At 54.0% G+C, this 27,591-nt stretch overlaps 3 protein-coding genes and 1 pseudogene across 6 annotated transcripts in view; 1 reads left to right on the top strand and 3 right to left on the bottom strand.

Annotated features, from left to right (window-relative positions):
• Positions 1-3,687: 3,687 nt before the first annotated feature.
• LOC118846689 lies at positions 3,688-4,378 on the bottom strand (annotated as a pseudogene).
• A 2,075-nt stretch (positions 4,379-6,453) lies between these two features.
• On the bottom strand, positions 6,454-11,164 carry MUTYH (mutY DNA glycosylase). 2 transcript variants are annotated; one of them, XM_036755294.1, is made up of 15 exons: positions 10,755-11,164; positions 10,292-10,419; positions 10,163-10,202; positions 9,997-10,070; positions 9,720-9,761; positions 9,560-9,631; positions 8,918-9,031; positions 8,652-8,749; positions 8,336-8,480; positions 8,168-8,249; positions 7,753-7,944; positions 7,374-7,513; positions 7,151-7,300; positions 7,021-7,062; positions 6,454-6,669 (listed from the first exon to the last, which is right to left on the bottom strand). In XM_036755294.1, exons 1-15 carry the CDS (start codon positions 10,819-10,821, stop codon positions 6,565-6,567), a joined length of 1,491 nt encoding a protein of 496 aa, XP_036611189.1. In that variant the 5' UTR covers positions 10,822-11,164; the 3' UTR covers positions 6,454-6,564. The 2 variants fall into 2 exon arrangements, with proteins under 2 accessions (XP_036611189.1, XP_036611188.1); XM_036755293.1 differs by having other exon boundaries at positions 6,492-6,669; positions 10,292-11,164.
• Positions 11,165-12,412: 1,248 nt separating this feature from the next.
• TOE1 (target of EGR1, exonuclease) lies at positions 12,413-16,715 on the top strand. Of its 3 annotated transcripts, none has more exons than XM_036755289.1 (8): positions 12,413-12,788; positions 14,237-14,370; positions 14,468-14,508; positions 14,672-14,768; positions 14,851-15,009; positions 15,164-15,423; positions 15,520-15,694; positions 15,773-16,715. In XM_036755289.1, exons 1-8 carry the CDS (start codon positions 12,713-12,715, stop codon positions 16,400-16,402), a joined length of 1,572 nt encoding a protein of 523 aa, XP_036611184.1. In that variant the 5' UTR covers positions 12,413-12,712; the 3' UTR covers positions 16,403-16,715. The 3 variants fall into 3 exon arrangements, with proteins under 3 accessions (XP_036611184.1, XP_036611185.1, XP_036611186.1); XM_036755290.1 differs by lacking the exon at positions 12,413-12,788 and adding an exon at positions 13,086-13,171; XM_036755291.1 differs by lacking the exon at positions 12,413-12,788 and adding an exon at positions 13,827-13,990.
• The window catches only part of TESK2 (testis associated actin remodelling kinase 2), a 132,127-nt gene continuing 121,188 nt past the window's right edge, over positions 16,653-27,591 (bottom strand). The window contains exons 6-11 of the mRNA XM_036755288.1: positions 22,366-22,448; positions 22,117-22,201; positions 21,712-21,795; positions 21,509-21,595; positions 18,602-18,719; positions 16,653-18,492 (exon numbers count right to left, since the gene is read on the bottom strand). Coding sequence (XP_036611183.1) covers positions 17,759-18,492; positions 18,602-18,719; positions 21,509-21,595; positions 21,712-21,795; positions 22,117-22,201; positions 22,366-22,448 — 1,191 coding nt within the window. The 3' untranslated portion in view covers positions 16,653-17,758. The remainder of the gene's footprint in view (positions 18,493-18,601; positions 18,720-21,508; positions 21,596-21,711; positions 21,796-22,116; positions 22,202-22,365; positions 22,449-27,591) is intronic.

Genomic DNA, 27,591 nt, shown 5'->3' with positions numbered 1-27,591 from the left:
ATGAAATGGGCAGATTCTTAAAATCTCACCCACCCAAACTGTCTACTTGGACTGAAAGAAGGCTTGACTGGGGGCAGCTAGGTGGTGCAGTGACTAGAGCACCAGCACTGGAGTCATGAGGAGCTGAGTTCAAATTTGGCCTCTGATATTTGACACACTTACTAGCTGTGTGACCTTGGGCAAGTCACTTAACCCCAATTTCCCCCTCAAGGAAAAAAAAAAGGAAGGCTTGAGTGGTCAATTTCTTTCGAGGTAGACCTGTACTCTTGCATTTTGGGGTTCCTAGAACCTCCAGACCATAACAGAATGGGAAAATATTTGCATCTGATGTCCCTGATAAAACTCTGGTCCCCCCATACTTTAGGGGACTGATACATGGTGAAAAGAGACTAACAATTCATGAAGGAATTATAAACTAATTTGGATTCAAAATGTAAAAAAATGAAGAATTGAAAATAAAAGTACTAATTGTACAAAAAGAATTGTAAACTGTCGGTGACCTGTGAAAACATGGCCCAGATCTCTACTGGTGATCATCACTAAGACCCCTGAAGTTTCACTTCTGTGCAAATTGGCCAAGACGATGAGAACATGGGAAAGGCGGTGGGAAGCCAGGCCCCCTGATGCATTGCTTTTGGCTGACCTCTGAAATGGACCAACCTTTCTGGATGTCCACTTGGAATTAGGGAAAGTGACTAAATTCTTATTCACCTAGCGGTCTCACTACGTGCACCAACCCCAAGGAAGTCAGTCAGGAAAGGTCCTAATATGTACCAAAAGTATCATGGAAGCACTCTTTGGGGTAGCTAAAAAAAAAAAGGGTGCCCACAAGACTCACAAAACATGGGTCTATGCGTGTTCAGAGGCACATGAGAGTTGGGAACACTAATAAATTCACTTTAATAAAAAATGAATTTGATGTATTATAATTTATAATAATCCTCTAAAATAATAAATTAATTCTCTGTAATAAATAAGAATGGCTGCACATATAACCCCAAGCACCCAATTCATGACTACATTTGGGTTTTCTTGGCAGATATACTGGAGTGGTTTTCCATTTCCTTCTGCAGCTTAATTTACAAATGAGGAAACAGGTAAACAGGGTGAAGGGACTTGCCCAGGGTCACACAGGTAGTAAATGTCTTCGGTCACATCTGAACTCAGCTATTCCTGACCCTAGGCCTGATGCTCTATTCACTGAGCCACCTAGCTCCCCCCAACAAAGGATGTTTCAATGAACAAGAATTGTAAACTAGTAGACTATAGAAACAGTGCTCCCAATCACAAATCTCCAGAGAAACTCCGATGAGCCAGGCCCCCATTTGTCCACAGCTTCAAAGTTTGCACAGTGTTTTCTCCAGCACAGCTCCTGGAGCCAGGGAGCCCTGGGCTCACGTTCTGATAGTGAGACCCTGGCCCAGTGATTTAACCTCTCCCAGCCCCAGCAGAGAAGGAACCCACCTGGATGGGTTGGGGGATTTCTCTCCCTGGGAAGCTCCCTGTAGGAATGAGAGTGAAGGCCCAGATCTTAGCCTGGGAATGTGCAGCAAGAAATGATGAGGGAGGGGATGATGGGCACAGGACCCCTATATGTTATACCAAGAGCGAGTGAGACACACCACAGAGTATAAGTTTTAAATGGAGAATTTATTAGCCAGCGGCCATTCGGGGTTCAACCCAAATCAGAATGGCCCCGAGTAGAGCTGAAAAAGTTGTTTTTATAGAAAATACAGGGTGCAGTGGTTAATTATCTCTTGAAATTTACATATGTTATTTTAGCAGATTCGGCAAGCCTGTGTTATTTCACTTTTTATGACCATGATACAAGAAGAGGAACTTCCTGAATAGATTGTAAATACAACATATCAGATAACTGACAAAGTGTCAACTGAAATTACAACCCAGGATCTCTGTGTCCAATTTGCCATTTACATCCTACAACATGGTATATACTCATAAGATAAGGATAAGTCACATAATTCAAGAGAATGTTTGGGGCTGAGGCTTTCATCCTTAACGGCCAAGACAAACCAAGGGATGCTCCAGCTGGGTTTGTTGACACAAGATAAAAACATCTCTGAGCCCGCTCAGGAAACAAAGAGACTTAGCATCAGGCTTTTCCTCTGGTTAATTAGTCTATATTCCTTAGAACAGTCACAGGGCCCAAGGACATTTGCTGAACGCCAAACGGCAGGAACTGAGTCCATTTTTCTTACGCAAACTGGAGTTTTTAGTTAGGGGCTGGGGGCAGGGGTCTCCTTAGCAATAACTGATTTCTCCAGCACCACATATACACAAAGCAAGGGGCTGTCATTAGCGGCCCCGTCTTCCCCTCCTCCTCCAAGGCTAGTGTCTGGGGCCATATTTGAATTGAGGATTTTGGGAGGAGCAGAGGCCCAGCGCCCTGTGCACCATGGCGCCACGTAGCGGCCCCTAAGAAAAGTCACTCGGGAGTGGCGCTATGCTAGGAGTGGTTGAAGATCCCAGAGAAGAGATAGGGAAATAGGCTTACTTTCTCACCCCAAAGAGGTGGTGGGCCAGTAGGACACAGCACTACATGCATTATCAGATGAAGTTTTTGTATCAGATATTTTTGCTCACTGGTTTTTGTCATACGGGAGGGTTCCCTCTGCATCTGGGAAATAAGTCTGACAGAAAGACAAGACGGAAATAACCTTTCTTTTTTTTCTTTTTTAAAAAATTTATTTTTTATATCCTTTTTTTCATCTTATGCAGAGAACACACCTAATACGCATAATGGGATGTTTTGAAAATCTGTTGTAGCAATAGCTTTTGGACGGGTAATTTCATTAGTAAAATTATAATACAAAAGGGTAAAAGGTTATAGGAAATTAGTCATTTCTAAAGAAGCTTTAGAAAAATCTCGGATATTACAATTTTTTTCATCTTACATGTTTTGCACACACATCCCTTTCCCAGTAAGGCACCCGCACCTAGCGATGAATTTGATGCAGCTCGGGGCTCATCTCCTAAGTGTTTGGTTTTTTTAAACCAGCAAAGAACATATTGAGACATTTGCCACATATCATAATTAAGTTCCAAGCAAATAAACACTTTTTTTCAAAGCAGCAGAGTTTTAACTTTCAACTGTTGGAATGAACAAAGCACTGAATGCTGTGATTAATCATAGCAGCCTCTCGTGAACTACTTGTGTTCCACAAAAATACAAAAAGTGTTAAATGCAGAGTTGGATCTGTAGCTGCTGCTATGGCGGCTCACACATCAGAATTTCTAGCTGTGGTGTGGAGCTACACGAGTGATATAACCTCAGGGCAGTTACCAGGCACAGCCCCCTTAGTGTATAAAACTGCAGCTACCCACTTGTTTCTAAAGTGAAGCTGGCAACAGCTGTGAAAATACAGGCCTTCATTATCTCTCAGCCTGAGGACTTGGCCTTTCTTCTTCTCTAACATGATCTCACTCTCACTCTCGCTCCCCCCCCTCCTTTTCCCTTCTGCTTTATTTATAGCAGGTCCTGAAAGGGGAGAGAAAGTTGGATACAATATAATCTGCTCTTGGGAGACACCGTCTGGTACTCAAGCGTTCGTTCCTCCTTCAATCATTTCCTCGGTGCAGATCTCCTTGGCAATGACGAGAGTCTTCTACTTCTATTCGGCCAGACTTCCCAACTTAGGTTCAAAATGTCTTTGCTCCTGGGGAACATCATACAGACTTCTTGGTGGCTGTGAACCTCTCCATGTACTTTTCGTAGCTTTCCAGTTCTCGTAGTTTCTTTATCTCAAAAAGATTGCCTTCTACTGCAAGCAGAGGGATCGATCTGGGAACTGCTGAGGATGCTTCACGGAAGCATGCTGAGTTGTAGGCAGTTCTCGTCTGTGTGCAAGACCCTGGGGCTCAGACCGAGAGATATCTAGGGTGGGATCTGAGAAATCTGATTTGGGTGAGGTTCAGGAGCTCCATAGGCTGTAGTTCTCCTCCTGTGTCAGGTACACTTTGAATCTGGTTTTTGGAGAGATCTACCACATCCAGGTGCCTCAGGCTACAGAGCTGAGATGGTACTGCTAGAAGCTGGTTCCCAGAGGCTCAGAGACTTGAGGGTGGACAACTGCCCAAAGGCAGCTGGCAGCTGTGTCAGGTGCTTGTTGTTAAGGTGTAGGGTCTCTAGCTTTGTCAACTCACATGGCTCCTCAGGCAGTCAGTTTGTTGTGGTTCAGGGACAGGCTCTTGAGCAGCTAGAACTTCCCAATGAGGGCGGGCCGGAGGTGCTTTATCTTGTTGTTGGACAGGTCCATGGTCTGGAGGTTGCTCTTCAGCTCCTTGGGAAACTCTGTCAGGCCAAGGTTCTTGAGCCAAACATGCCTGTTTTCTTCGCCATTTCCAGGCCATTCCCCATCCTGCGGCTCGGGCCTCACTCCACTGCTCCCGGCACTGCCTGACCCCCGACCCCGGCCAGGGCACTCAGGCCTCGGCCCAGTGATGCAGCAATAACATTTTTCTTAACTGATCAGGTTCTACAATGATATTTAAACCTTTTTGGGCCTAAGAGGATGTAATTCTTGGGAGGTCTCTGCCCGTTCTACAAGGCTTTGCAACCTTGCTCAGGGTTGGCTAAAACCCAAGAAGAGGGCTGCCTGCTCAGAGGGGGACGGCAGAGTACAAGATGGGGAGAGAGGCATCATCGCAGGGGTGTACATTGCCACGCCTGGGCAGGAAGGCCGGCCCGGGACTGGCCCTAACCTGATCCCAGACGGGCCGGATGCCAGGCTTCCCTCACACTGAGCCAAGAGAAGCAAAGGCGCTAGCTGGGAACTGTTCTGCCCTCCTCCCAGAAGGATACCCCAGAAACAAAGCCCATCCCTCTCGCCACGATGGCAAACTCAACAAGATCTCAGAAGCAAACGTCTTCTTTATTGCTAAAAGGAGACACATCTCTCATGACATTGCTTTTTAAAATTTTTTTGCTTAAATTCATACCCTAACCCTACCCTTTTAAAACTGGTTTCATCAACCAGACAACTTAGATGGTTGCTGGATGCTTAAAAACTATTCACATCAGTCCTAACGAAGGAAATGAGCCATGTGGATAGAGCATTAGGCCTGGAGTCAGGAAGACCTGAGTTCAAATCCAGTCTCAGATACTTCCTGGTTGTGTGACCCCCGGGCAAGTCCTTCAGCCTCAGTTTCCACATCTGTACAATGGGGATCCTAATAGCACCTACCTCCCAGGGTTGTCGTGTGAGAGATAATTGTGAAGCGCTTAGCTCAGTGCCTGGCATGTAGTAAGCGGAACACGTTAGCTATCATCATTGTAAGGCAAGTTGGTATTTAAATGAACAGGCCCGAGATTCTGGTGTTTTGGTCAGAATTCCAGCCCCACCTAAATCATCACATTTTTCCTGGCACGGATCTGCTCCACAGTGCCCGCATCAAGCCCACTCTTCTGGGTAACAAAGGTACAAGTTGTCTCTGGCTCCAAAGGGCCTGGAGGAGCCTTTCTCAGACCCAAAGCCTAGGAATATCCCGTGCCTGCTTCCCAAGAGATCTCCATCTGGGGGGACCCTTGGTGCTGCGAAATCCCAGGTGAAGTAACCAGTGAGCCCGATTCCCCTTCCTCTAAAGCAAGGCCTTCAGGTTTCTGAAATTAAGCAGGAGCCTTTTCTACCTTCCATGTCTGACTTTCCCTCAAGCTAACTAGCCTGATTGCATTTCTTTCATTAACTCTTGCCTTTCACTCTCCAAAGGCATGGCATTGGGGTTGCTGGACAGCATCCCAAGCACAGCAGAGGCCAGGGTGGTCCTGTCAGTCCGGGCTGTGAGACATGCCTTATTCATTCCTGGCACCATCAGGGGGCAGAGATGTGCCATCATCCGTGTTCATGACATGACCAGACCCAACGATTCCACCCTCTGAGGCACATCAGAGAAGGCCCAAAGTTACTGGGCACCAGCCTGCCCTCCGAACAGAGACCACCTCTACAGCCACCTTCCCAAGGGGTCATCCAGCCTCTGCTCAGACCTCCCAGGGCAGGGGGCTCATTTCCTCCTCCTAAGGCAGATAACTGACTCCCATGGGAAGAGAAGGGACCTTTGGTGGGCCTGAGACCCGGGCATGTTTACAGGGCAGGCAAAGATGGCAGGGTGCCCGAGGCAGGAGTCAGAAGCAAGGACCTTGGTACCCAGGATGCATACGGTACTTCCTCATTCCCAAGCAAGGCTGCTGAGTCACAGACACCTGGTGGGGCCTGGCAAAGCAGCCTGGCCAGGGTGCCCGCAGAGGTGAGCTGCCTGGCCGCCCCTGCCCACTTACAGGAAGCTTGGGAGCCATGAGGCCAGGCTTCTGTTCCCCAGGAGCCCACTTCTGAGCTGCCCTGGCTCTTCCTTCAGAGGTGCTCTGGGTACCTTTTCTTCACCTTCTTGGAAAGAGGAAGTAGCAGGGAGAGTTTGAGGAGCAAGAAGGTGCCAAAGAGTCTAAAAAAAATCCTTTATTTACACAATAGGAGTCTCACTGCTGACCCGCAGCCAGGCTGAGGGGGAGGGAGGAGAAGGGCAGCTGCTCCTTCCTCAGGGCTCTGGGGCCAATCAGGGGGCAGAAGTCGGCTTCAAAAAAGCACTGAGGGTCAGTTGTCTGCGTCGGCGGCCAAGCCCAGGGCCTGAAGTGGCAGGATCTTGGGAACCTTTAGAGGCCTGTCGGGAAGCCAGGAAGCTGGGTGTCCTGGCAGCCAGAGGAGGCTGGGAGCATAGGGGGAGCTAGCATGATGTAAAGAGGACTGGGTCTGGGGGCACTGTAGTGGCTGGAACACTGACTTATGAAGGGTCTCCAGACAAGGGTCTTGATCTCCCCAAACCTCCTCTTTCCTCCTCTGTCGACTGGCCTCTGGGCCAGTCATCTGCCCAGGCACCTTCCCAGATTTGTGGTGAGGTATGGGCTCGGTGGAAGTGGGACAGGGCTGGAGGCAGACTCCCCAGCTGTGCCCCCTGGGCAAGCCTCCTGCCCTCCCTTCCCTGGACTCTTACAATGTGGGCCCAGGAACTCACCTTCCCCAGCCCTGAGGGCCGGCCCTCAAACAGCTGGAGAACCTGCCAGGGCAAGAGATAGAAGTGGGTATGCAGCCTCAGCCCCTAGCCCCCAGCTCCGCTGCTCCCTGACCTGTCCGCTCCCTGGTACCTTTTTCATGGCCGTAGGCACAGCAGCTGCCTGGAACTCAGCCCGGCTCACCCAGCGGGCACCCGATAGGGGCAGGCCCTGGGGCTGCTCTTCCAGCACCAGGCCATATACCACATAGGTCTGTCGAATGTGGGAGAAGATGTGGACCACCTGAGGAAAGCAGGGCTGAGTGGGGTCTGATGCGGACCAGCTACACAGAGCCCCCTCCTGCCTCTCTGCTCACCTCGCCAAGGTACCGCAGGCTCCTCAGGGGGAGGGGGCTGCTCACCCAGGTCCGCAGTGCCTTCACAAGGGCCTGGCGCTGGACGGACTCAGTGCCTTCTGCTGGCACAGAGGGGAACTCCCAGAGGCCAGCCAACAGGCCTGCAAGGAGGGCAAGCCGTCAGTCCTTCCTGGCCGTTCCTCTCCGCTTCCCCCACCCCCAATGCAGAGAGTGCCCAGTGATCTCAAGGGTTACCTAATCCATCCCTATAGAGGAAGCTGAGGCCCAAGAGGCAAGGACTCACCCAAGCTAGTGACAGAAAGAGGATTTGAACCCAGGCCTCAGAAGTCCAGACCAGTGTCTGGTGCACTGAGTCTTAGCCTGTGCCTGGCTTCCATACCTGAACTGGGCCTCTGCACCAGCAGGAAGCGGCCAGTCTCAGAGCCCAGCTGCTGAAGGACACAGACGACTGCCCGCTGCTCCCGGGGGGCTTTCCGGGCTGGCTGGCGGGGAAAGTTGGCCACACCGAGGTCTTGATGCCAAGGCTCTGAAGGGGGCGGGCACAGCGGGCATGAGCCGGTCCTCCCGGGGGCTAGAAATGGAGACAGGCTAGGGCCAAGGTTTGGGGGGAGAGGGAAGGCTCCCCAGGCCAGCCCAGGGCTGGTTCCCACCCTCCTGAAGTCCCACATCCAGATGCTGGGTAAAACATGAGTGCTTGGAAACCACTAAGGCTGCCCTAAGCTGGACCAGGCATCCTATGGCCTGGCAGGGGCTAGGAAGAGGGGACGGGGACAGGGCCAGGCCTGGATGCTCACCACACTCCTCCACATCAAGGGTCTGCCCCTGCTCCGGGCTGCCCAGCAGCCTCCGAGACGCCACCGCCTGCTCCTTCTCTACCTGCCGTCGAGGATGGGGCAAGTGGCTAGGGCTCTGTTAGGCCCCCTGCCCCCTCCCTCAGGCCTCCCTGCCCCAGGGGTACTCACCCTCTTCTGGGCCTGACAGAAGCCCCGCACAGGGCACTTGGGGCACAGCGGACCTCGGGGGGTACAGACTGTGGCTCCCAGCTCCATGGCTGCCTGGTTGAAGTCCCCTGGTCGGGCTGGGTCCACCAGCTGTTGGGCCAGGCTCCTGCCAAACAGCTCCATGGGTTAGAGCTCCTGGAGCTTACACTGCCCCACAGAATGGCCACCTCCCACCTCTAATCACCGGCTGCCATGGACTGGGCAATGCCAGACTCCCCTTCCATTTGCTCAAGATCTGCCCCCAGCCCCAAGCCCAGGATAAGCTGGCTCAGCCTACCAGAGATGCTGGGTGACTAAGGGGCTTCCTGGGTCTGCCCCAATGGCTCGTACACGGCATAGGACACGGGTCACGTTCCCATCCACCACACCAGTCACCTGGCACAGGAATGACCAGCTCAACAGGCTCGTTCCGCTTTGCCCCAACATTCAAGGCCCTTTGAGGTACCCCAGTCCCATCCTGTGTAATGTCAGGGAGTGAAATGGACCTGAGGGAGGCCAGAGTGTCTGGGGACAACGGGGCTGGCTCGAGCTGTGCTCCCTGACCTGGCCAAAGGCGATGGAGGCGATGGCCCCAGCTGTGTAGCGCCCCACCCCAGGCAGCAGCTTCTGCAGCATGTCTGCTGTTCGCGGTATGTGGCCCCCCAGCTCCTCCATCACCTGGGGGGGAGAAACACCCAGGGTCATCCTTGGCAGTGTTACCACAGGAAGCCTTCACACCCTACACAACTTCTCACCATCCGATGGGGCCTGTCCCCACCATTACATATAAGGAAACCGAGGCAAGGAGGGACCGTCAAGGGGATGAGCCTGAGAAAATAGGCATTTATTAAGCACCTACTATGTGCTAAGTGCTTCACTAATGTCATCTCAGCTGATCCTCAACACAACCCTGGCAAGTATGGGCTATTACGGTTCTTATTTAACAGATGAAGAAGCTGAAGCAGAAATCAAGTGACTTGCCCAGGGTCATATACAGCTAGCTGAGTGTCCGAGGTCCCATTTGAACTCGGGTCTTCCTGAGCACAGACCCAGAGCTCTATCCACAGTGTCTCTTGTGGCTGCTCACCCGTGCCAGGCCCTGGGTTAGGCCAGCAGAATGGGGGGGGGGGTGGGCCACCCCAAGCTCTTCCTGCCCATGTGGTCCCTCGGTCCCCCAGGAGCTGCCCTGGCAGCCCAGCCCCTCACCTTACGAGCACCTTCCTGTAGCCGCCGGCCCCGTGAATAGTAGCCCAGGCCAGCCCACAGTTGGTTGACCTCCTGCCAGGCAAAAGAGAAATGCAAGCATCAAGGAACCAGGAAGACCCAAGCCAGCCCAGCCCAGCCCCACCCCCCACACTGTTCTTACCTCCAAGGAGGCCCCTGCCAAGTCCTGCAGCGCTGGCCACTTCTGCAGGCCCCAGGAGAGACAAAAGTGGTCACCCAGAGAGGCAGCACCTCCCTGCTCCCTCACGATGGAGGGGTAAACTGAGGCACGGGGGAAGGGTATGGGCCTAGGATCTCCCTCCATCCCTGTGCTGGGGATACCAGGGCAGACACTCAGGGTCAGACTGTCTTGGCTGCATGGGCGGGGGAGAAGGGGGGAGAGTAAGGGGGGTGGGCACTACTCTGGCCACGGACATCACCTGCATCCACCTGGTGTAGTAGCCAGTAACTGTGGCGACCTGGGTCTGCTGGAGCATGATTTCAGACACCCAAACTGCAGGCAGGAGAGGTGGGGGCAGAGTTAGCAAAGAGGAAGCGTGACCACCCCCACCCCTGCGTCCAGTCAGGCCCCAGCTGGGTTCTCACCAGAGTACGCCCTCCTGTCGGGGTCTAGCTCTCCTGCCGCCTGTGGACAGTGGGGGAGCAGGAGCTCAGGCAGGAGGCTGACCCACCTCCTGCCTCTGGCCCCATCTCCTCCATCCTGCCCACCCTTACCCTCCTTCTCCAGGGCAGGTCCCTCTTGGCCCGATCATACCAGCTTAGGAGGCTGGCCCGGAAGCTGGTGACCTCATCGGCATCACTAAACAGATGGTATGGGGACGCCTGGCTAGGGGTCCCCGGACCTGTGGAGGACGGGGAGGAGGTGCCTCGGGGTCCAGTCAGGGCAGCCAGCGTGTGAACTGGGAGCCACCTCGGCCTCATTTCTTCTTCGGGAAGAAGACCCCCATGAGTCAGGGCCCACCCTCCAAAATGCTTCCAGAAACATCTTGTCACAAATTGTGGCTCAGTGTTCAGGAGACGGTGTGAAGGGGAAGGTCACACAAGTGGCAGGGTGGTCCTGAGCCTCTCCCCAGCCCCAAAAACACACTCTGCAGCCTTCTGGGGTCCCTTGGGAAGCCTGCTAAGTCTGTGGGTGCTGGGCTGCTCCCCCCAAGCCGAAGCAGATGGGGCACCTCACCTGTGTCTGGGCTGGGCTGCTCCCCCCGCCTCTGGCTGCCTCCCCCTGCCTTCTGGGGTTTCCTCATAGCCAGCTGGGGATCCTGAGGTCAGTCTGTGGGCCCCACCTCTCAGCTCCAGGGGATTGAACTCGCTCCTTGTGGACTCTCCAGGCTGGGTGACACCCAGCAGGGGCCTTGCTCTGCTGCCCACACCTGGCCTGCCTCGGGCTCTGGGCCACAAGCCTCCTCTTCCTCCCTAGGACACAGATGCAGCTCTGAGCTGGGGCAGGCGGGTCTATCAGGAGGCAGCCACTCTGGGCCCAGCCCTGTAGGGCCGTAGCTATGGACAGCTGCAGTGTATCCCTGCCCTGGAGAGGCAGGCCCCACGCTGACCCCTTGCCCCAGGGGTGGCCTGGGTCTGGGTCAGCTCTGATATACATGATGCCAGGGGCCACTTGCAGGACACATAGCAGGTACTTAAATGCTGATTGAGCTGAATGGATGTGGGCATACGAGACAGAAGAGGAACAAGAAAACAGGAAAATGTTGTGCTGGCAGGTCACAGACCAAAGACCTCGGGTCCTGGCTCTAGGATTGTGGAAGAGAGGAAAAGTTAAAGGTAGGGTCAGCAGCCCCTTCCTTCTCTCAGCCTCAGTCTCCTTATCTGTAAAATGGAGATGAGGCTTCTAGTCCTCCTCCCTCCCCCAGGGCTACTGTGTGTCAAGTGCTTCAGAGCCTTAAAAACACCCTAGAGTACCACTAATTATTGGTCAAGTCCCTAGTACGCCCAAGGTCAGACCACCTGTTCCCTGGAAGTGACATTCCATCTCCAACCTCTGTGCCCTTGCCTAGGTTGTTCCCTCATGCCTGATGCACACTTCCTTTTCATCTCCACCTTAGAGAATCTGCAGCATTTGTACATTTGTCTCCCAAGTATAGACCACCCAGGAGGCCTCTGCTAAAAGCCTGCAGGATCGAATTCACCTGGGATACCAGAATACAGACAGGGCCAAGAACCAGCCCAGGGTCACAAAAGGTGAGAAAAGTCAGAGCAGGCCTCCCCCTCCCCCACTTCCGGTTCTCCTCCGGTCCAGTGGCTGCAGGTGGGTAGGGGGCAAGACCCTGCCTGAGGCTTGGTGTGCTCCCCCCTCATCCCTGTGCCCAGGACTCGCTGGTCTCCTTCTCAGGCTCTCCCCTCCCTGCACGATCGCCATCCGCGTCCCAAAGCCACGGCCATGCTGGGGCCCAGGAGACCCCGGGGCCTCCCCCAGCGCGTGACCCGGCCGGTCCACTCCCGCGGGCTGCAGGACCCTCCTTAGGGAAACTCGCGGCCCTCGAGGGCAGGGTCCGTCTCTGCTTCCTCAGTTTCCCTTTCTGTACAAGGGACGGTGATGGTGCCTTCCCCAGGCATGGGGATGCAATAGGCCGGAAGGTTTGGGCGTGCGTGTGGACGGTGGGGGAGGGGAGCACCAGCGTGTTATGGGGAGTCCCACCTACGGAGATAATGGAGGAGAGGGGAGCCAGCGCTTGGGGAGGGGGCTGATGGGGGAACCCAGCGTGAGGCTCATCTAGCCTAGGGGGGAATGGGGGAGGGGAGTCCGGGGAGCGCTTATTGGGGTGGGGCACCCAGTGGGGGGCACGTGGGCGCTCGGACTCTTCCCTTTACCGTTACCTCTAGCGTTCCCGCGGAAAGCCTCGAGGAGGCGGAGAGCTCTGACCAATCACAGCCCGACCGGGAGCTCGGGGCGGGGTCTCGGCGCCGGAGCCAATGGGTTTCCAGCGCACGCCAGGCCCGCTGCGGGGCCTCGAGGTCCCAGCCTGCCGACCTGGACGCCTGCAGCAGTGATCAGAGAACGGGGCTTCAGGAAGCCGGGGGCGGGCGCTCAGGCGGAGCTGCGGGCAGCTCCACGCGGAAACGTAGGCCCCGCCCTGGGCTGTTAAGGCGTTATGGCCGCTGGCGCGGAGACGGAAACTTGAGATGGAGGCAGAGGCCGAAGTCGAGGCCCCGGAGTCCACCAGCAGAGAGTCAGGGACTAGGCGAAGGAGCCAGAAAGGTGAGGGCAAGAGGAGAGACCGGGAGGGGGAAGGGCCAGGAGGGGGCGCGTTCGGTCTGGGGCACGCAGATGCGGGCTGGGTTGCGGAGGGGGTGGGATGGGGTGGGATGGGGGTGACATGGGGGTGACTACGAGTCCCAGGGTGCACCGCAGTTTCCTCTGCCTGTGAGTCGCTGGTCTGAGGGCGCTTCGAAGCTTGGCGGGTGCTGTTGCCCTGGGGGCGGGGCAACGAGGCATGCCAGGAGTTGCGGCTCTGAGACGGCGTGGTGACTACAAGTCCCAGCGTGCATTGCAGCTTCCTCCGGCTTCGGGCGCTTCAAAGCCTGCCGGGAGCTGGGACTCTCTGAGCCTTTGCTGGAGAGGGGAAGGGGCATCCTTGGCAGGTGGTGGGCACCCCATCCCCGGAGTTCTCCGAGCAGGGCCTGCCCCCCCCCCCCCGCTTGTGTGGGTTGGACTCGACCTGGATCGAGTCATTCCCCTTTCCTGGACCTCAGTTTCCCAGTCTGTAAAAGGAGAGGGTTAAATTGGAGGGGCCAGTCAGAACGGGGGCCTGTCCCTGGGGTTTATCCTGCCCAGGGGGTCAGGTCAGAGTATTCGTGCATTAAGCGCTTATTAACTACCTGCTGTATGCCGGCTGCCCTCCGTAGAGGAGATGCCCATCCTGGCAGAGAGAGGCTCGGTGCCAAGAGGCAGGAGGGCAGGAAAGGGTCCGGGGTGGCGAGGTAGCGCCAGGGTGCGCATCAGCGTGCATTGAGTAAGCGCCTGCTGTGTGCCAGAGGGACGGTAGGACCTGGGCTGTGAAGGACTTTGGGGTCTGATTCGGGCCCAGCACAGGCAGCCGCAGGGAGGGGTGTGCGGTGGGAGCCAAGGACACCCCCAACAGGAATAAAAAGATGATATTTACGAAGTGTCGAGCTTACCTTAAAGTGGTATTTGAATGTGACCTATTACCGTTGTTTTATGGCGGAATCCCAGGCCCGTCCCATCCTGGTGACCCTCCTCTGGACACTATCCTTCCTAACCTGTATACTCCAGGGGGCATCTGACCAAGGCCAAGGACAGCTGGACCATCCCCTTTATTCCTGGAAGCATTGCCCCACTGAGGGCAGCTCAGGCTCATGGGAGCTTGTGGTCCCCTAGCACCCCCCAGATCTTTTTATACCGGGCACTCTGCTGGGCTTCTCTCTTTTATACTTGTGGAGGTGAGATGTCACACCCTTCCCCCCACCATAGCCTCACATTCCAGCCGGGGTGGGGGCTTCTGGACCCTGACTCTCTTGCCATGATGCTCTCTGCATTGTCCAAGGCATCGATGAACGTGTGAAGTGGCCACCGGGCTTTCAGACCACTCTGGTTTCACCGGCATCTGGCTTGGTTAGGTCAGAGGTTGGAGGCTGGCCCTTGGGGTGCAGCTGTCCTGCCTCCATCGTTCTCCTTTCTCTCCTCAGGTGGCAGCATGGAGCTCCCAGAGGCGCCTCGTGTTCGGGTGCCTGTGGTGGATGTGCAGGTGGACAACTTCAAGGACGTGTGGCCTTCCATCCTCTTGGCGATCAAAACAGCCAGCTTTGTGGCTGTGGACACGGTGAGGTTCTGGGGGGCAGGGTGGTCCAGGGGGGCTGCTCTGGGCTGGCTAAGGCCAAGCTGTGTTCCTCATTCGCAGCCTCCTCTGCTTCCTGCAGGAGCTGAGCGGTCTCGGGGAGAGGAGGAGTTTGCTGAATCAGTGAGTGGAGTCCCTGCCCTTCCCTGTGCACGGCCCAGACCTCTTCTAGAGCTTGGCCTCAGCTCTGGGAGCAGGTCTGTGCCCCTTGGCGGGGTGGGCACTGCAGGTAGGGGCTGGGGCTCCAGGCTGGGCTCTTCTTAGCCAGCATCTTCTGCACCCTCAGCTGCATTGAAGAGCGATATAAAGCCGTGTCCCGTGCAGCCCGAACACGCTCTGTCCTCTCCCTGGGCCTGGCCTGCTTCAAGAGACAGAAGAACAAGGTAGCTTGGGGTTGCCAGGGGTGGGGTTGGTGGGGGTGGGGCCAGGCCTAAGGCCCCACCTCCACCTCTGGCTCTCTCTCAGGGGGAGCACAGTTACCTGGTGCAAGTGTTTAACCTCACTCTGCTGTGCATGCAAGAGTACGTCATTGAGCCGCAGTCAGTGCAGTTCCTGGTGCAGCATGGGTTCGACTTCAACCGCCAGTACACACAGGGCATCCCATACCACAAAGGTGATGACAAGGTACTTGTCCTGCAGGCTCCCACATAGCTGGAGCCCAGTAGGGGAGGCTCTGGAGCTCCACCCAGGGTGCCGGTGACAGTGAGCTGGGGCAGCCTGGGTGTGGGCCCTGGGAGGTCAGGGCAAAGGAGCCACCCCAGCCTCTGATGGCCCGCAGGGGAACGAGAGCCGCAGCCAAGGGGTCCGGATGCTGTTCCTGGAGCTGATCCGTGCCCGCCGGCCACTGGTGCTACACAATGGCCTGATCGACCTGGCCTTCCTTTACCAGAGCTTTTACGCTCACCTGCCGGACAAGCTGATCACCTTTACTGCTGATCTCTTTGAGATGTTCCCGGCGGGAATCTATGATACCAAGTATGCTGCGGAGTTCCATGCCCGCTTTGTGGCCTCCTACTTGGAGTATGCCTACAGGAAGTGGTAAGGGGGCTGGCGCTGCCTGGGAAGCAGGCTCTCAGGCTTGGCTGGGGAGTGGTGTGGAGACCCCAGCCAACGCACCATGTTTGCTGATTGCAGTGAACGGGAGAATGGAAAGCAGCGAGTTGCCGGATCCCCCCACCTGGTCTTGGAGTTTTGCAGCTATCCATCCAGCATGGACTCCCACATTGACTATCGCTGCTGTCCCATGCCCGAGGCCCGCATCCAGCTGAGCTCCAACCTCTCCACCTCTAACATCTGTGACACTTTCTCTGTGAGTGTTTTCCCCAGGGGTGGGGGCCTGGGGGAACTGAGAATCTCCTTTCTTCTTGTCTTATCTCTTGTCTTTCAGGCCTATGGCTGGTGTCCCCTGGGGCTACAGTGCCCTCAGTCCCATGATGTCGACCTCATCATCAGCACAGACGAGGCCATGGAAGACAGAAGGAAGCGGCGGGGGGGCCGGCGGAGGAAGCGGTGGAAGGGATCGTCAGGCCAGCCCCAGGCTGTGCCTGGGGATGGGCCAACCCCCCAAAAACAGACCTGTAGGGAAGGCCATAGGGCCGAAGTGGAGGATGGGGCCGAAGTGGAGGATGGGGCCAACCCCTTAGAGAGCGAGGCTGACGATGTGTCTTTGTCTGGCCCAGAGCCATGCTCCAGTGAGGACATGGAGCCAGAGCCAGAGCTGGAGCTGGACTTAGAGCCTGGGGAAGGAGCTGGGCAGAGCTCTGGGTCTCGGGTGCCCAGGGTGGGAGGGGGGCTACACCGTGCTGGCTTTGATGCCTTCATGACAGGCTATGTCATGGCCTATATGGGGGTGAGTGGGGGTTCACAGCCCTGTGGTGAGGAGCCTTGGTTGCCAGAGTGCCACAATAAAGTGTATCTGAGTGGCAAGTCTGTGCCCCTGCCCATAGCCAAGAGCCACTTCTCCAGGACCTCCAAAGCCCACAGTGAGAAGATGAAGCTGGCCTGGGGCAGCAACTAAGTCAATTTCCTTCCTGCTGCCCCCTAGGGGGAGGCTGGGCTCCTGGGCTTCCTCTTCTCTGGGCCTCGCACCTTCTCCCACATGTGGAAGGGGGTTGTGGTTGGGGCCTGGGTCAGGACAGTTAAAGCCTGAGGTGACAGAGGCTTGTGGGCGCAGGCTTGGAGCCCATTCTGGCCAACTTGAGAGAGGAGAGGACACCTGTGGACAGCACCCCTTCCCAGGGGCCCAAGAAAGCCAAGTCTGACCAGCTACCTGCAACTCTTTTAATTTTTAAATCTGAAAGCAACTTGGTAAAGTTTTACAAAAAGAAAAAAAAAAAAGAAAAATTATGAAACAATTTAACCGCTTCATCTTTGGTTCTGCTTGCGGCTCCACCAGAATAGTCCTTCCCTCCCCCCAAAACAACTCATTTGCTTGACACGTCCCTAAACATACACAGTAGAAACGTGGTTTGCAAAGCTGGCTTGGGCAGTGTTAACACATAGGGCTGGGGGCCCAGGAAGTGGCCAGAGCCCCTGCTCCTAGTTGCAAAGTGAGCTATTTACACATGGCCAAGTTTTAAGACTCCTTCATAAATATGAAAATAGACATGTCATCTGGACTGTTCTAAATGTCCTAAATTCATGAACCCCAAGGTTAGGCAGCCCTGCCAGGTCCTGCCTGCCTTCCCCCCCCACCCCCCTTGCATAGAATCCACCTAGGGACAGTAGGACTGGAGCAGTAATTAAGTGCAAACGAGATTTGAAATTCAAGTGTCGTGTACTGGCAAGAAGTATCCAAGTTCGCAGGTGGGAGACTTGCATTCCCCTCTTGCTGCTGGCTTGTCCATATCTGCATCAAAGCTTAGCCCCAGACTCCAAATAGGAGCTTATGGCCCCTGGAGACTGAGAGACTAGCACACCCCCCACCCTGCCTCCAACTGAGCCAGACTGGGAAGTGAGGAAGACTGCTCCTTGGGAGTTGGCTGGGAGGGATGGCCTGCTTGGTCTCCAGAACAATCAGGAGATGGGATGAGTGAGGTGGCAGAGAAAGCTGGTTCAAGTTCCAAAGGGCCTCAGCAGCTCCCAGCCTAGATTTTGGTTTAACTGAGGCTGAGCTCTGGACCAGTGATGAGTGTCTGGCTCCCCTGGCCCCACACAAGGCAGGCTAGCTGTTTGTGCCTGCTCCATCTCTTCCCCCATGGACCTGCTCCTCCCCACTCCCTGAGGAGGAGCAGGATGCAACAGGCCTCAGCTGGGGCTGGGGTGGAGAGGAGGCCTAAGACCATGGTGCCCAGGCTCAGGTTTTCTAAGAAGTTACCCTGAACCAGAGTTTCTGGCCCCCTGGTCTGGAAAGGGGGCCAAGCCCTGGCCAGTCTCACCCATCACATTCTACCTGCCCTTGACTGCCCCTTCTGTCTGCTGCAGCCCCAGCTGGGCTGGGCAACAGGTTCTGGGGCACCTGGGAATCAGACTCTACTTCCATAGCCTCTGGGGCCAGGGGTCCAAAGCCATTCTCTTCCTGGGGGCTTATGGTGCACGAACAGTCCATGGCTTCTTGTTCTGAGGCATGTGAGGAGGCTGGACCCCGGAAGGGTGGGATCTCCGTGACCCCATACTTAAGACTGCTGAGTAGCCGCAAAGGGCCCTCAAAAGGGGTCTCCTCTCGTCCCCCAAAGGGGCCAGCCTCCTGCTGCAGGAACTCGGGGCAGCTGGGCAGAGAGCGCCAGCGGCGGAGAGGTGCAGCCATAGGCTCCTGCCATTCTGCAGGAAGCCGGCTGATACCCCCACCAGAGCCCCCGGGCCCAGGTGCGTCCAGGTCAAACACTAGAGAGATGACTGACTTGCTGGGCATGTCAAAGAATTTGATTTTGCCCCCCTTGAGGTCCTGGCGGGCACTGAAAGGGTTGATCTTAGGAACATGGGTCCCTCCACCACGGTGGGGCACATAGGAAGGATCTAGCACGCTCACTGTACGTGGGGCTTTGTGAGTGAAGATGTCCGACTGGCTTCGGGACAACCAGATGGTGCGGCGTGGGCGAGGAGACTTGGGTGGAATCTTGTCGTCCAGGGAGCTTGGCCGCTTCACGCCAGGGCCCTTCTCCAGGAGGCCTGAAAGGATGGTGGCCATCAGGGCTCACACAGCCTTCTGTTCCCCAGCTGCCAACCCGCCCATGTTCCCCAGGGCCCATTCCTCCTCAGGGCTCCCGCTGACTCTTACCCTTGGCAATGGACATGGGCTTTCTGTCTTTCTCTAGGTCTTCCTCCTGTAAGCAGCTCAGAGTCTCTTCTAGGGTCTTCACAATTTCAGCAAAGGGGGGCCGGAGCTTTGGGTCCATCTGTGAACACAGCAGTGGGAAGTGGGAGGGGGTGGGGAGGAATGAACCCCAGTAACCCACAGCCAGCTTTCCTCTGGGGCTGGGGGAGGGTTCTGTCCTCAGCAGAAAACTACGATTGACAGAATTTCAGGGCCAGGAGGGCCTCAGGTCAGCCGTTCTCACGCAACCTCAAACATACATCCGCCTCCATTTCTGGAGGTGTCACCTCTCCCATGAAGCCTTCGTCAGGACCAGGCAGGAGGCAAAGCTCTAGGGCTGCAAAGAAAGGCAGAGAATCCTTGCCTTCAAGGCACTTACAATCTCACAGAGGGAAAGTGACACATAACTGTGGATGCAGAAGACGTTACTGCTTGCTGTGAGGTGGGCCTCACTGGCCGTCACTTTCTCATTCTGAGCCTCAGTTTCTCCATCACAAAATCTTATCATAGGAAGGGAGCTCAGTGGGAATAAGACCGCCCTCTTCTCCATCCCAGAAACAAGTGGCCTCTATTTGCAGACCTCCAAGGACAGGGAGATCATCACCTCTCCAGGCAGCCCATCCCACCCAGGGATGGTTCTTATTGTTGGGAAATTCTTCTAGACCTCCAAGCTCAGTGGGCCTCTCTGTAGACTTCTCCCTTTGCTCCTGGCTCTGCCCTCTGGGCCAAGCAGAGCAAGGCTGACCCTTCTCCATTACAGCCTCTCAACGCCCTGGAGTTGGGGATCCTCTGGGGGCCCCCCCTGAATGTTCTGCTTTCCAGGTTAAACATCCCCCAGGTCCTGCCCTTGAGCCTCCCATGGCATGAAGCCCAGGTCCTTCCCCCTCCTGCCTGCCCTCCTCTGGACACTCTGCAACCCATCCAAAGCTCTTCTCAGAGCCCAGTGCTCCAGAGGAGGCCTGATGAGGACCAAAGACAGCCCAACTCTCGCCTCTTTAGCCCTCCTGAATGCAGCCCCACAGTATACAAGGTTTCGTCTGCCTGAAGACACTGGTGTGTGAGTGAGATCCTGGTCCACTAGGACCTCCGGCTCTTTCCCAGGCAAGATGCTGTCCATCTAGTCAGGATCCCCACTATCCTAAACCTACGAAGGTGACTTTGGTGCCTTTATCCTCCAGAACTTGACCTGTTGTCTCCTGTTGAGACCCTTTTAGCTTCAAGCTCTGTCATCTTGTGTGTCCACTACCTCTCCCCACCCCCCTGCAATGCATTGTGGGCTCATCTGCTATTCGATGAGTGTGGCACTGATGTCTTTACCCAACCAGCAGTATAGGGCCATGCACAGTCAGTCAACAAACATCAAAGAAGTGCATGCTATGTACCAAGCACTGTCTCTGCACTTAGGAGCCCCCAGGTTAACATGGGAGACAACATGCAAACGACTCTGTAGCATCCAGTGCCATCCAGGGCGCAGACACTGGCATGAGGAGGGGCTGGGGAAGTTTTCCTGTAGAAGGTGGGATTTGAGTTGGGGCCTGAAGGGAGCCAGGGAAGGCAGGAGGTGGAGAGGAGGAGGAAGAGTGGTCCAGGCCCGGGGACAGCCTGAGAACATGCCCAGAGCTGGGAGCCAGAGTGTGGTGTTTGTAGACTAGCCCGGAAGCCAGGGGCACTTGATGGAAAAGTGCATAGATGGGTTACATAGAGCAAGAAGACTGGAAATATAGGAAGGGGCCAAGTTATGTTGGGCTTTGAACACCAAAGGATTTTGTGTTTGGTCCTGGAGGTGATAAGGAGCCACCAGGGTTCACTAAATACCGTAAATTACGTGTTTGTTTAGCATGTTGTCTCCCCCATTGCCCCCAGTAGCAGGGAGCATGTTTTTGCCTTTGTGCCCATGTGTTGGTAAGCAAAATGGGCTCTTAGCACTCAGTTCAACCAAGTGCTCTTGAAGAGTTTGACTTTTGTTTCCTTTGATTAATTCAGTGTATTTTATTGAGTCTTACTAGGTGCTAAGCCCCAGGCCCAAACCCCTATTCGGTGCTAAGCCTATGTGGGTGTGAAGCTCCCAGGGTACTAAAGGGAGAGGCTAACTCAAGAGCCAATCATAGGAGCCTAAGTTCTGGTCATTCAGATGACGTTTGATGACATCTGAAATGGTATAAGAAGAGAAGACAGAGCCATTTGCGCAGGGCTCTCACTCATGGTGGTGTGGAGACTCTGGGCAGCTGTAGCTAAGAGCCCTCCAGCTCATACACCCAGATGCTGGGACTTTGTTAAACTCTGGTAACTATGTATTGGGATTTGAATCAGACAAGGTCTGTCTGTCAATGTCTGTAATTTGTATTTTGCTCCCAAGTTCAGGGTACTGACTTTCTCCCCTGAACTACGTGAATGGTATTTGTATGCTGAATTAAAGTAAGCTTGTCAACCCCTTTAACGTTGCTTTCCTTAGTAAAGCAGATCAAAAGAACCTGGGCTTTGGCAGCATGCTTGTTGGGCTTGTGTTGGTCCTTCACCCCCACAACAGCTGCTAGTCAGATTGTTGAAACAGCCCAAGACACTTCGTACAGTGCCTGACACATAATATAGTAAATGATCAATAAATGCTTGTTGACTGACTGACAGCCTGGTCCCTCTTGGACCTAAGAGTAGACATGGATTCCCTGGAAGCCCTTGGAGGTGCACAGAGGCAGACCACAACTCAGTCATTAGCCATTAGAGCTATCCACAAGTGACATGGGCTTCCTGGTGGGGGATGGCATTGAAAGGAGGATTGTTGGTGAGACGACTGGAGCTCAGAGACAGGCCAAGTGGGGGCCCCTGAGGCCTGCCTCACCCTAGGGTTCTGAGCCCTGGAGAGGAGGAACTCACATTGCAGCAGTTGAAGGCGAGCTGCAGGAAGTCTGGGGGACAGTCTCCCACCATGTGCTGGAAGGCATCATAGTCCAGGCCGAAGTTCTGTGAACGAACACGGAGGAAGCTGGTGGAGATCTGCAACACTCAGCCCTCCCCCAAGAAAGCATTGCCCTGGGGCTTCATCCTCCCCAACCCATCCTGGCCCAGGGCTCACTCACCTCTGTCCGGGGCAGATAGTCTGGATCGGCCTGGATTCGGGCAATGATCTCACAGAGGATGATCCCATAGGAGAACACATCAGCCTGTAGAGTGACGGGGATGGCAAGTCAGCTCCCCCACCCTCCCACTCACCATGTTCCCAGATCCTGTACAGTATATCCTACTTCATTCTGGAAGCCACATTAGGGGGTGATGAGCCTGGGGAGGGCACCCAGAGAAAAAAGGGCAGAGTAAAGCATCAGCACCTCCCCCCTCAAAGCTACAGGCCAGACCAGGCCCTTCTGAACAGCCCCAGAGTTGGCCACAACTCAGTCTGTGCCTCCTGTTACCTTTCCAGGGACCAGCTCCTGAAGGGAGCCTCCACTAGCCTCCCCAGCCCCTGACGCAGGGACCCTCACACTCACCTTCTCATTGTAGGGCTCATCTCTGAGAACCTCCGGTGCCATCCAGAAAGGTGAGCCCACCACTGCCAGCTTCTCACTTCCTGTACTGTGGGAAGGGAGAGAGACATAGGAGCTACCTAAAGGCCTGGGGAAGCCCTGGGCTGCCTGGAGAGTGGCAGGGAGCATGGAGGCTGGGTGTCAGCTCGGAGCACATAGGAATGCCAAGGCCCAGGGCGAGCCTGAGTCTTTCTCTTCTGAAGGGTCACCTACCTGCAGTCAGGAATTTTCTCGGCCAGGCCAAAGTCAGCCACCACAGCAGAGTAACTGTTCTCCTCATTCTTAATCAGGCAGTTCTGTATTACAAAAAGAGGAGAAAACAAGACAGTTTAGTCTGACCTTCTGAACACACTGTCCTCCCTTCCCCATTCTAACAGCACATACAGGACACACAGGATCATGGGATTTGAGGGATAGCAGATGCCACTGTGTCTAACCCCCTCATTTTACAGATAAGGAAACTGAGACCCAGACAGGGGATGTGGGTTGTCCAGGTGCTACACAGCTGCCCCCTTGCTACTTCGGCATGTCTCTATCTAGTTGCCAGGCTATGCATTCTCCCCTTGCAATCTCCCCACCCCACCCCACCCCCCCTGCCCTGGAAAGTCTATCAACAGCCATCTGCAGCCACAGCTTCTGGCTTCAAGGAAATGGCTCTGACTCCCCAGGAGGACTGGAAACCCAGGGAGAGAGCTGAGGCTTCAGGCCCCCTGATCCTGAGAGCAGCAAGCCTTGGTTCCCCACTGGCTACTGAAGTCAGCACTTCAACCAGGTGCTGCCTTTCTCCAGGGTCTGGTCCCAACTTGCCTGTCAATCTTTCTCACCACTCCAGTCTAAGTACTTTGGGAACTGGCCACAGCAGCCTGCTCACTTAATCTACCACCTGGCCTTTTCTCACAACTCCCTGAATCTGTAGGTCTGGACCCCAATCCCTCCTGTTGTCCCCACTGCTGCCTCTTCCATGAAGCCACAGGTGATCCCGTTAGCCACGGAGCTCCTAAAGCACTTGGGCTTCTCTGTTAGCTACAAGCTGTAATACATTTTGTCTTCCTTTCCATGTTGGGGGCTTATCTGCCATAAGACCAGGAGCCCCCCATCAACAGAGAACACTACTCATCTCTGGAGCCCTCAAGGCACCTTGCATGTGGAATGCAGGTGCTCAAAACCATCTATTCCTTAACAAGCTTTAGATGGCTACTGGACCCTAGGGTGTAGGGAGAGATTCAGAGATGGCCCAGATGGTCTAATAGTGGACATGAGATATGAGCACAAATAACAAATAGGAAACAGAAAAAGGTGAGAGAGGCAAAGCCAAAAGGCCCACAAGGTCTCGGGAAAGAAAGCTCACTTATAACGAGGCCCCCAGTGAAACTTGGCTTGAAAGGATGAGCAGAAGTTCACCAAGTGGGGATGGTGGCAGGGAGCAGACAGAAGCTAGTCTCGGGCCAGGAGTCATATAGACAAACATGCACAGTTAAGGTGTGGGGAGCACAGATCATGCCAGGCTGAGGAAAGCAGGGCAATGGAGAACACTGAAGGCTTTTCAGCATGACACTGTCACAGTCAGAGCTGGATTTAAGGAACTGTTAAGCATACAGATAAACTGAAGTATTTTGCCAACTGACTTGTGGCAATAACTGAAACAGCCTAAGAAAAATGACGTCCAAAATAACCCAGTTCAGACTGGGGCCCCACCAGCTGGGCCCCTGCCTGCCACAGCACCCCTCCAGCCTCCCCTCCCCATCCCCAATGCAGGAGCTTGCCAGCTCTCCCTCACCATGAGGAAGTCGGGGTCAGGATGGCTGACTCAGTGAGTCAATTCTGGGGCCAATGAAGCCCTGTCTGACCCCAACTGGTTCTCTGGGCCACACTGTGCATCTCCCTGGGCATCTGCCAGTGGAGCCCACATTTCCATTTCTCCTGCTGACCCACAAGGAGCCAGCAGTTTTGTTTTCTACTTCTCACCACCCAAACTGGCAGCCTAGGCCTTGGCACTGGTCCCCCAGGGGACATGGCCCTAACCACTTGCCAGGGAAGTCTTCCTAAGGGCAGTCAATGCCCCCATTCACAGGTGGCCTGTCAAGAAGAGGGGAGTGAATCAGACTTGCTCACCTCTGATCCCAGTCCCCAGTGTTATATTAATCACCTCTAAATCCCACAGGAGAGACCTTGCTCTTCCTCTGGTAAAACACCAAGTCCCAGGACTCAGGCTCTGGCCTTCAAGACCACATTTAAAGTCTTAGTTGTTTTATGACCCTGGAAAATCACCCACCCCTTGTTAGGCAGCTTGGCCGTGGTGCCTATCTACAGAGGGGCTCTATCAGTCTTTGTTATCTTGAATCAAAGCACCCATTGATCCAGGATCCAAGTTCCTGTGCTTACCTTAAACCACCCTGGAGAATACTCAGCTTCCACCTGACTCTTGAACAGAGTTTCTCAGCTTGCACATCACAGGCACTATCCCAGAGCCCATCCTTCCACCAGGATAAAGGGCCAAGGATCAGTTACTCTTATTTGTCTGTCCTAGTCACTGATCACTATTCAGATGGAACCTGTTTACCCAGAAGCTAACTCCACGGGGCTCCTTCAGACAGGGCCAGCCTCCACTAGGCAGCAAGAAGGCTTCAAGGCAGAGAGGGGGATGCAGACAACCCTGGATTCAAACCTCAGCTCTTCCACTTAGGACTTTGAACCTCTCTAAACCTGTTTGTTACCTATAAAGCTGGGCTAAATCTCACCTGTGCTAACTGGCTTAGAGGAGTGTTGTGGAAATCAACTGAAATCATGTTAAATGACTAAAGAAGTGCTTTCTCAATATAGCCTTGATCATTATGGCACCATGAAGAGCTCTTAACTAAAGGTCCTGCCCTGCCCGCCCTTGTAAGCCCACCTAAATTCACAACCATGTTATTTCCCATGACTAGCTTAGGTATGCCACACAGAGCTTAAGCCTGCCAACCTTGCTGGTGCAGAAATGTGTTCTGAAATGCAGGTATTTCTGAGAAACAGAGGATGGTCCCAGGAGAGCTGGCCAGGGTACATCCTTGTTCAGACCCCACTGTGGGATATGGCAGAGGTAGCCCAACTTGTATGTCTTCTGCCAAGCCAGGGTGGGCAGGAGCCTAACTGAGGCCCCACACAGTCTCACACCAAATTCAGTGCAATTTGAGGCAACACTGAAGGTTGTAGAGAATTCAGAAAACTGATGATGTTGGGATCAGCCTAGGATCCCTGAAGGTCACAGGCAGACTTGGGGAAGCTATCAGAGGTCACCAGACATGGTCAGAACCTGAGTATATATTTCCTAACAAAATGTAGACAAGGGGTCATTTCATCTTTGTTTGAAGCCCCACAGGGAAGCAGAAATGGTAACGTGCTGAGGCAGCCCATGCCTCTGGAGCAGCTCTCCCAGGTGGAGTTTGTTTCCTGGGGCCAGGCAGCTCATCCCTCCTTCCACAAGAGAGTCCTCCTGGATCCATCCCTATCCTGGCTGTCCTCCAGCTTCTCCATATCCTTCAAATGCTCAGAGAGACCATCTGGTTCATAACAATGCTGTGAGAGAAGTCACACAAAGTCCCTGAGCCAGAGGACACTTTGGTGGCAGCTGGGGGCACGGTGGACAGAGTGCTAGACCTGATGTCAGGAAGACCAGAGTACAAATATGGCCTCAGAGACCTACTAGCTGTGTGACCCATGGCGACTCAGGCAACCTCGGTCTGCCTCAGTATTCTCCTCTGTAAAATGGAGATAAAAGTAACAGTACCTGCTTCCCAGGTTGAGGTGAGGATAAAAGGAGATAATATTTGCCAAGTGCTTTGCAAACTTTGAAGTGATCTCTAAATGCTGTTATTATTAATAATAATAACAATTCTGGACCAGGGCCAGTCAAGATTTTGTCTGGGATGCTTGCAGCCTCCTAAATAGGTTTGGATTGACAGCTGTGTCATCAGCAGAGGCTAAAGAGACAACTTTCTGGCAGTTCTACCCTCTGTGGGGTTGCTTGCTCAGAATTAAGGTCAGGTAGGACTTAGAGGTAATCCCTCCCTCCCCATCAAAGGGCTTCTTTTTGTAATGCTGAATTTTTAAAAAACGGTCAAAAGAAAGGCTATGCCCCAGAGACAGATGGCACAACTCATTCTCACAATTCAACTCAGATGCTTCTTCTGCTTTCTCTGCCAGGGGGTCTGACCACTGAACTCAGAAAGATGGCTCAAAAATGGGCAACAGGAATTCAAAACCCAAGCTCACAGGGAGACAGTGAAGAGCGTCAGGTCACCCTGGCTGAGTGTGGGTCACCAGGCCCAGACTGAACTGAGAGGCCTGGCTGCTGTGACGGCTGAACAGGGTAAGCGATCTTTGAATAACCAGAGGGAATGCTGTACCACAGGACAGAGGAAAGGCAAATATCTCAATTTTCAAAAAAAGAGAAGAAGGTAAAATCTCAATGGTTCTTAACCCTTTTTGTGGCATGGAGTTCCATTTTCAGAATGTTTTTAAATGTATAAAACACAAAGGATTATAAAAGAAATAAATTATATCAAAATAAAGATGCATTTCCCCCCGCCCCACCCAAGTTCATAGACCCCATGAAATCTCGCCATGGATTCCAGGTAAAGAACTCCCACCAAAAATTCCAGGCCAGTGAGAATGACCTTCCTTGAAGGCTGCACTCCTGACTCTCCTCTGAGACTGTCTACAATGCAGGATACCAACATTTCCCCTTCCTCAACCTTGTCCAGATTCCTTTTATGTGCTATCTTCCCCCATTAGAATATAAGTTCCTTGAGGGCTGGGACTGTCTTGCTTTTTGATTATATTTGTATTCTGATAACTTAGCACAACATCTGGCATAGGGTCTGTCTTAAGAAAGCTTACTGATGTGACTTGACCTTGATTTCTAGGAAAATTCTAGAGTATATTATCAAAGGATGATTTATTAGCACTGAGAAAAAGGAAGCAGTAATCCCCAAGCTATAGCACCCTCACTCCCTTTTTCAATAGGGTTGCCAGACTCCATCAGGGAATGCCATTGGTACACTGTAGCACCCACCTGGACTTCAGTAAGATGACTGACAGAGTTCTTCCATACTATCTTCTGGACGAGTTAGACAGAAGTGGGCTAGATTACAGTAGTTAGGGGAACCCAGAGCTGGCTGAATGGCTGGAACCAAAAGTCTCATCAGTGGGTCAGCATCAGCCTAGAGGGAGGGCTCTAGGAGATATGCAGGGAGAGGTTTTTGGCTTGTGATGCAGATAAATTTTTTTATCAAGGGCATGCTTATCAGATCTGTCAATGAAGCCAAGCTGGTAGGGATAGACAACACATTGGACGGCAGAGTCAGGACTCAAAAAGATCTCAATAGGTTGGTTCATGTAAAGTGAGGTAGGTCATGGAAATGGCTTGCCCAGGCAGAGAGACTTTGCTGGGGCTTATCGTGT

Source organism: Trichosurus vulpecula, chromosome 4 (genome assembly GCF_011100635.1).
Source record: "Trichosurus vulpecula isolate mTriVul1 chromosome 4, mTriVul1.pri, whole genome shotgun sequence".
In the NCBI taxonomy this organism is placed as follows: Eukaryota; Metazoa; Chordata; class Mammalia; order Diprotodontia; family Phalangeridae; genus Trichosurus; species Trichosurus vulpecula.
The sequence above is the reverse complement of the archived record's forward strand: the minus strand, read 5'-3'. Positions and strand labels throughout refer to the sequence as shown.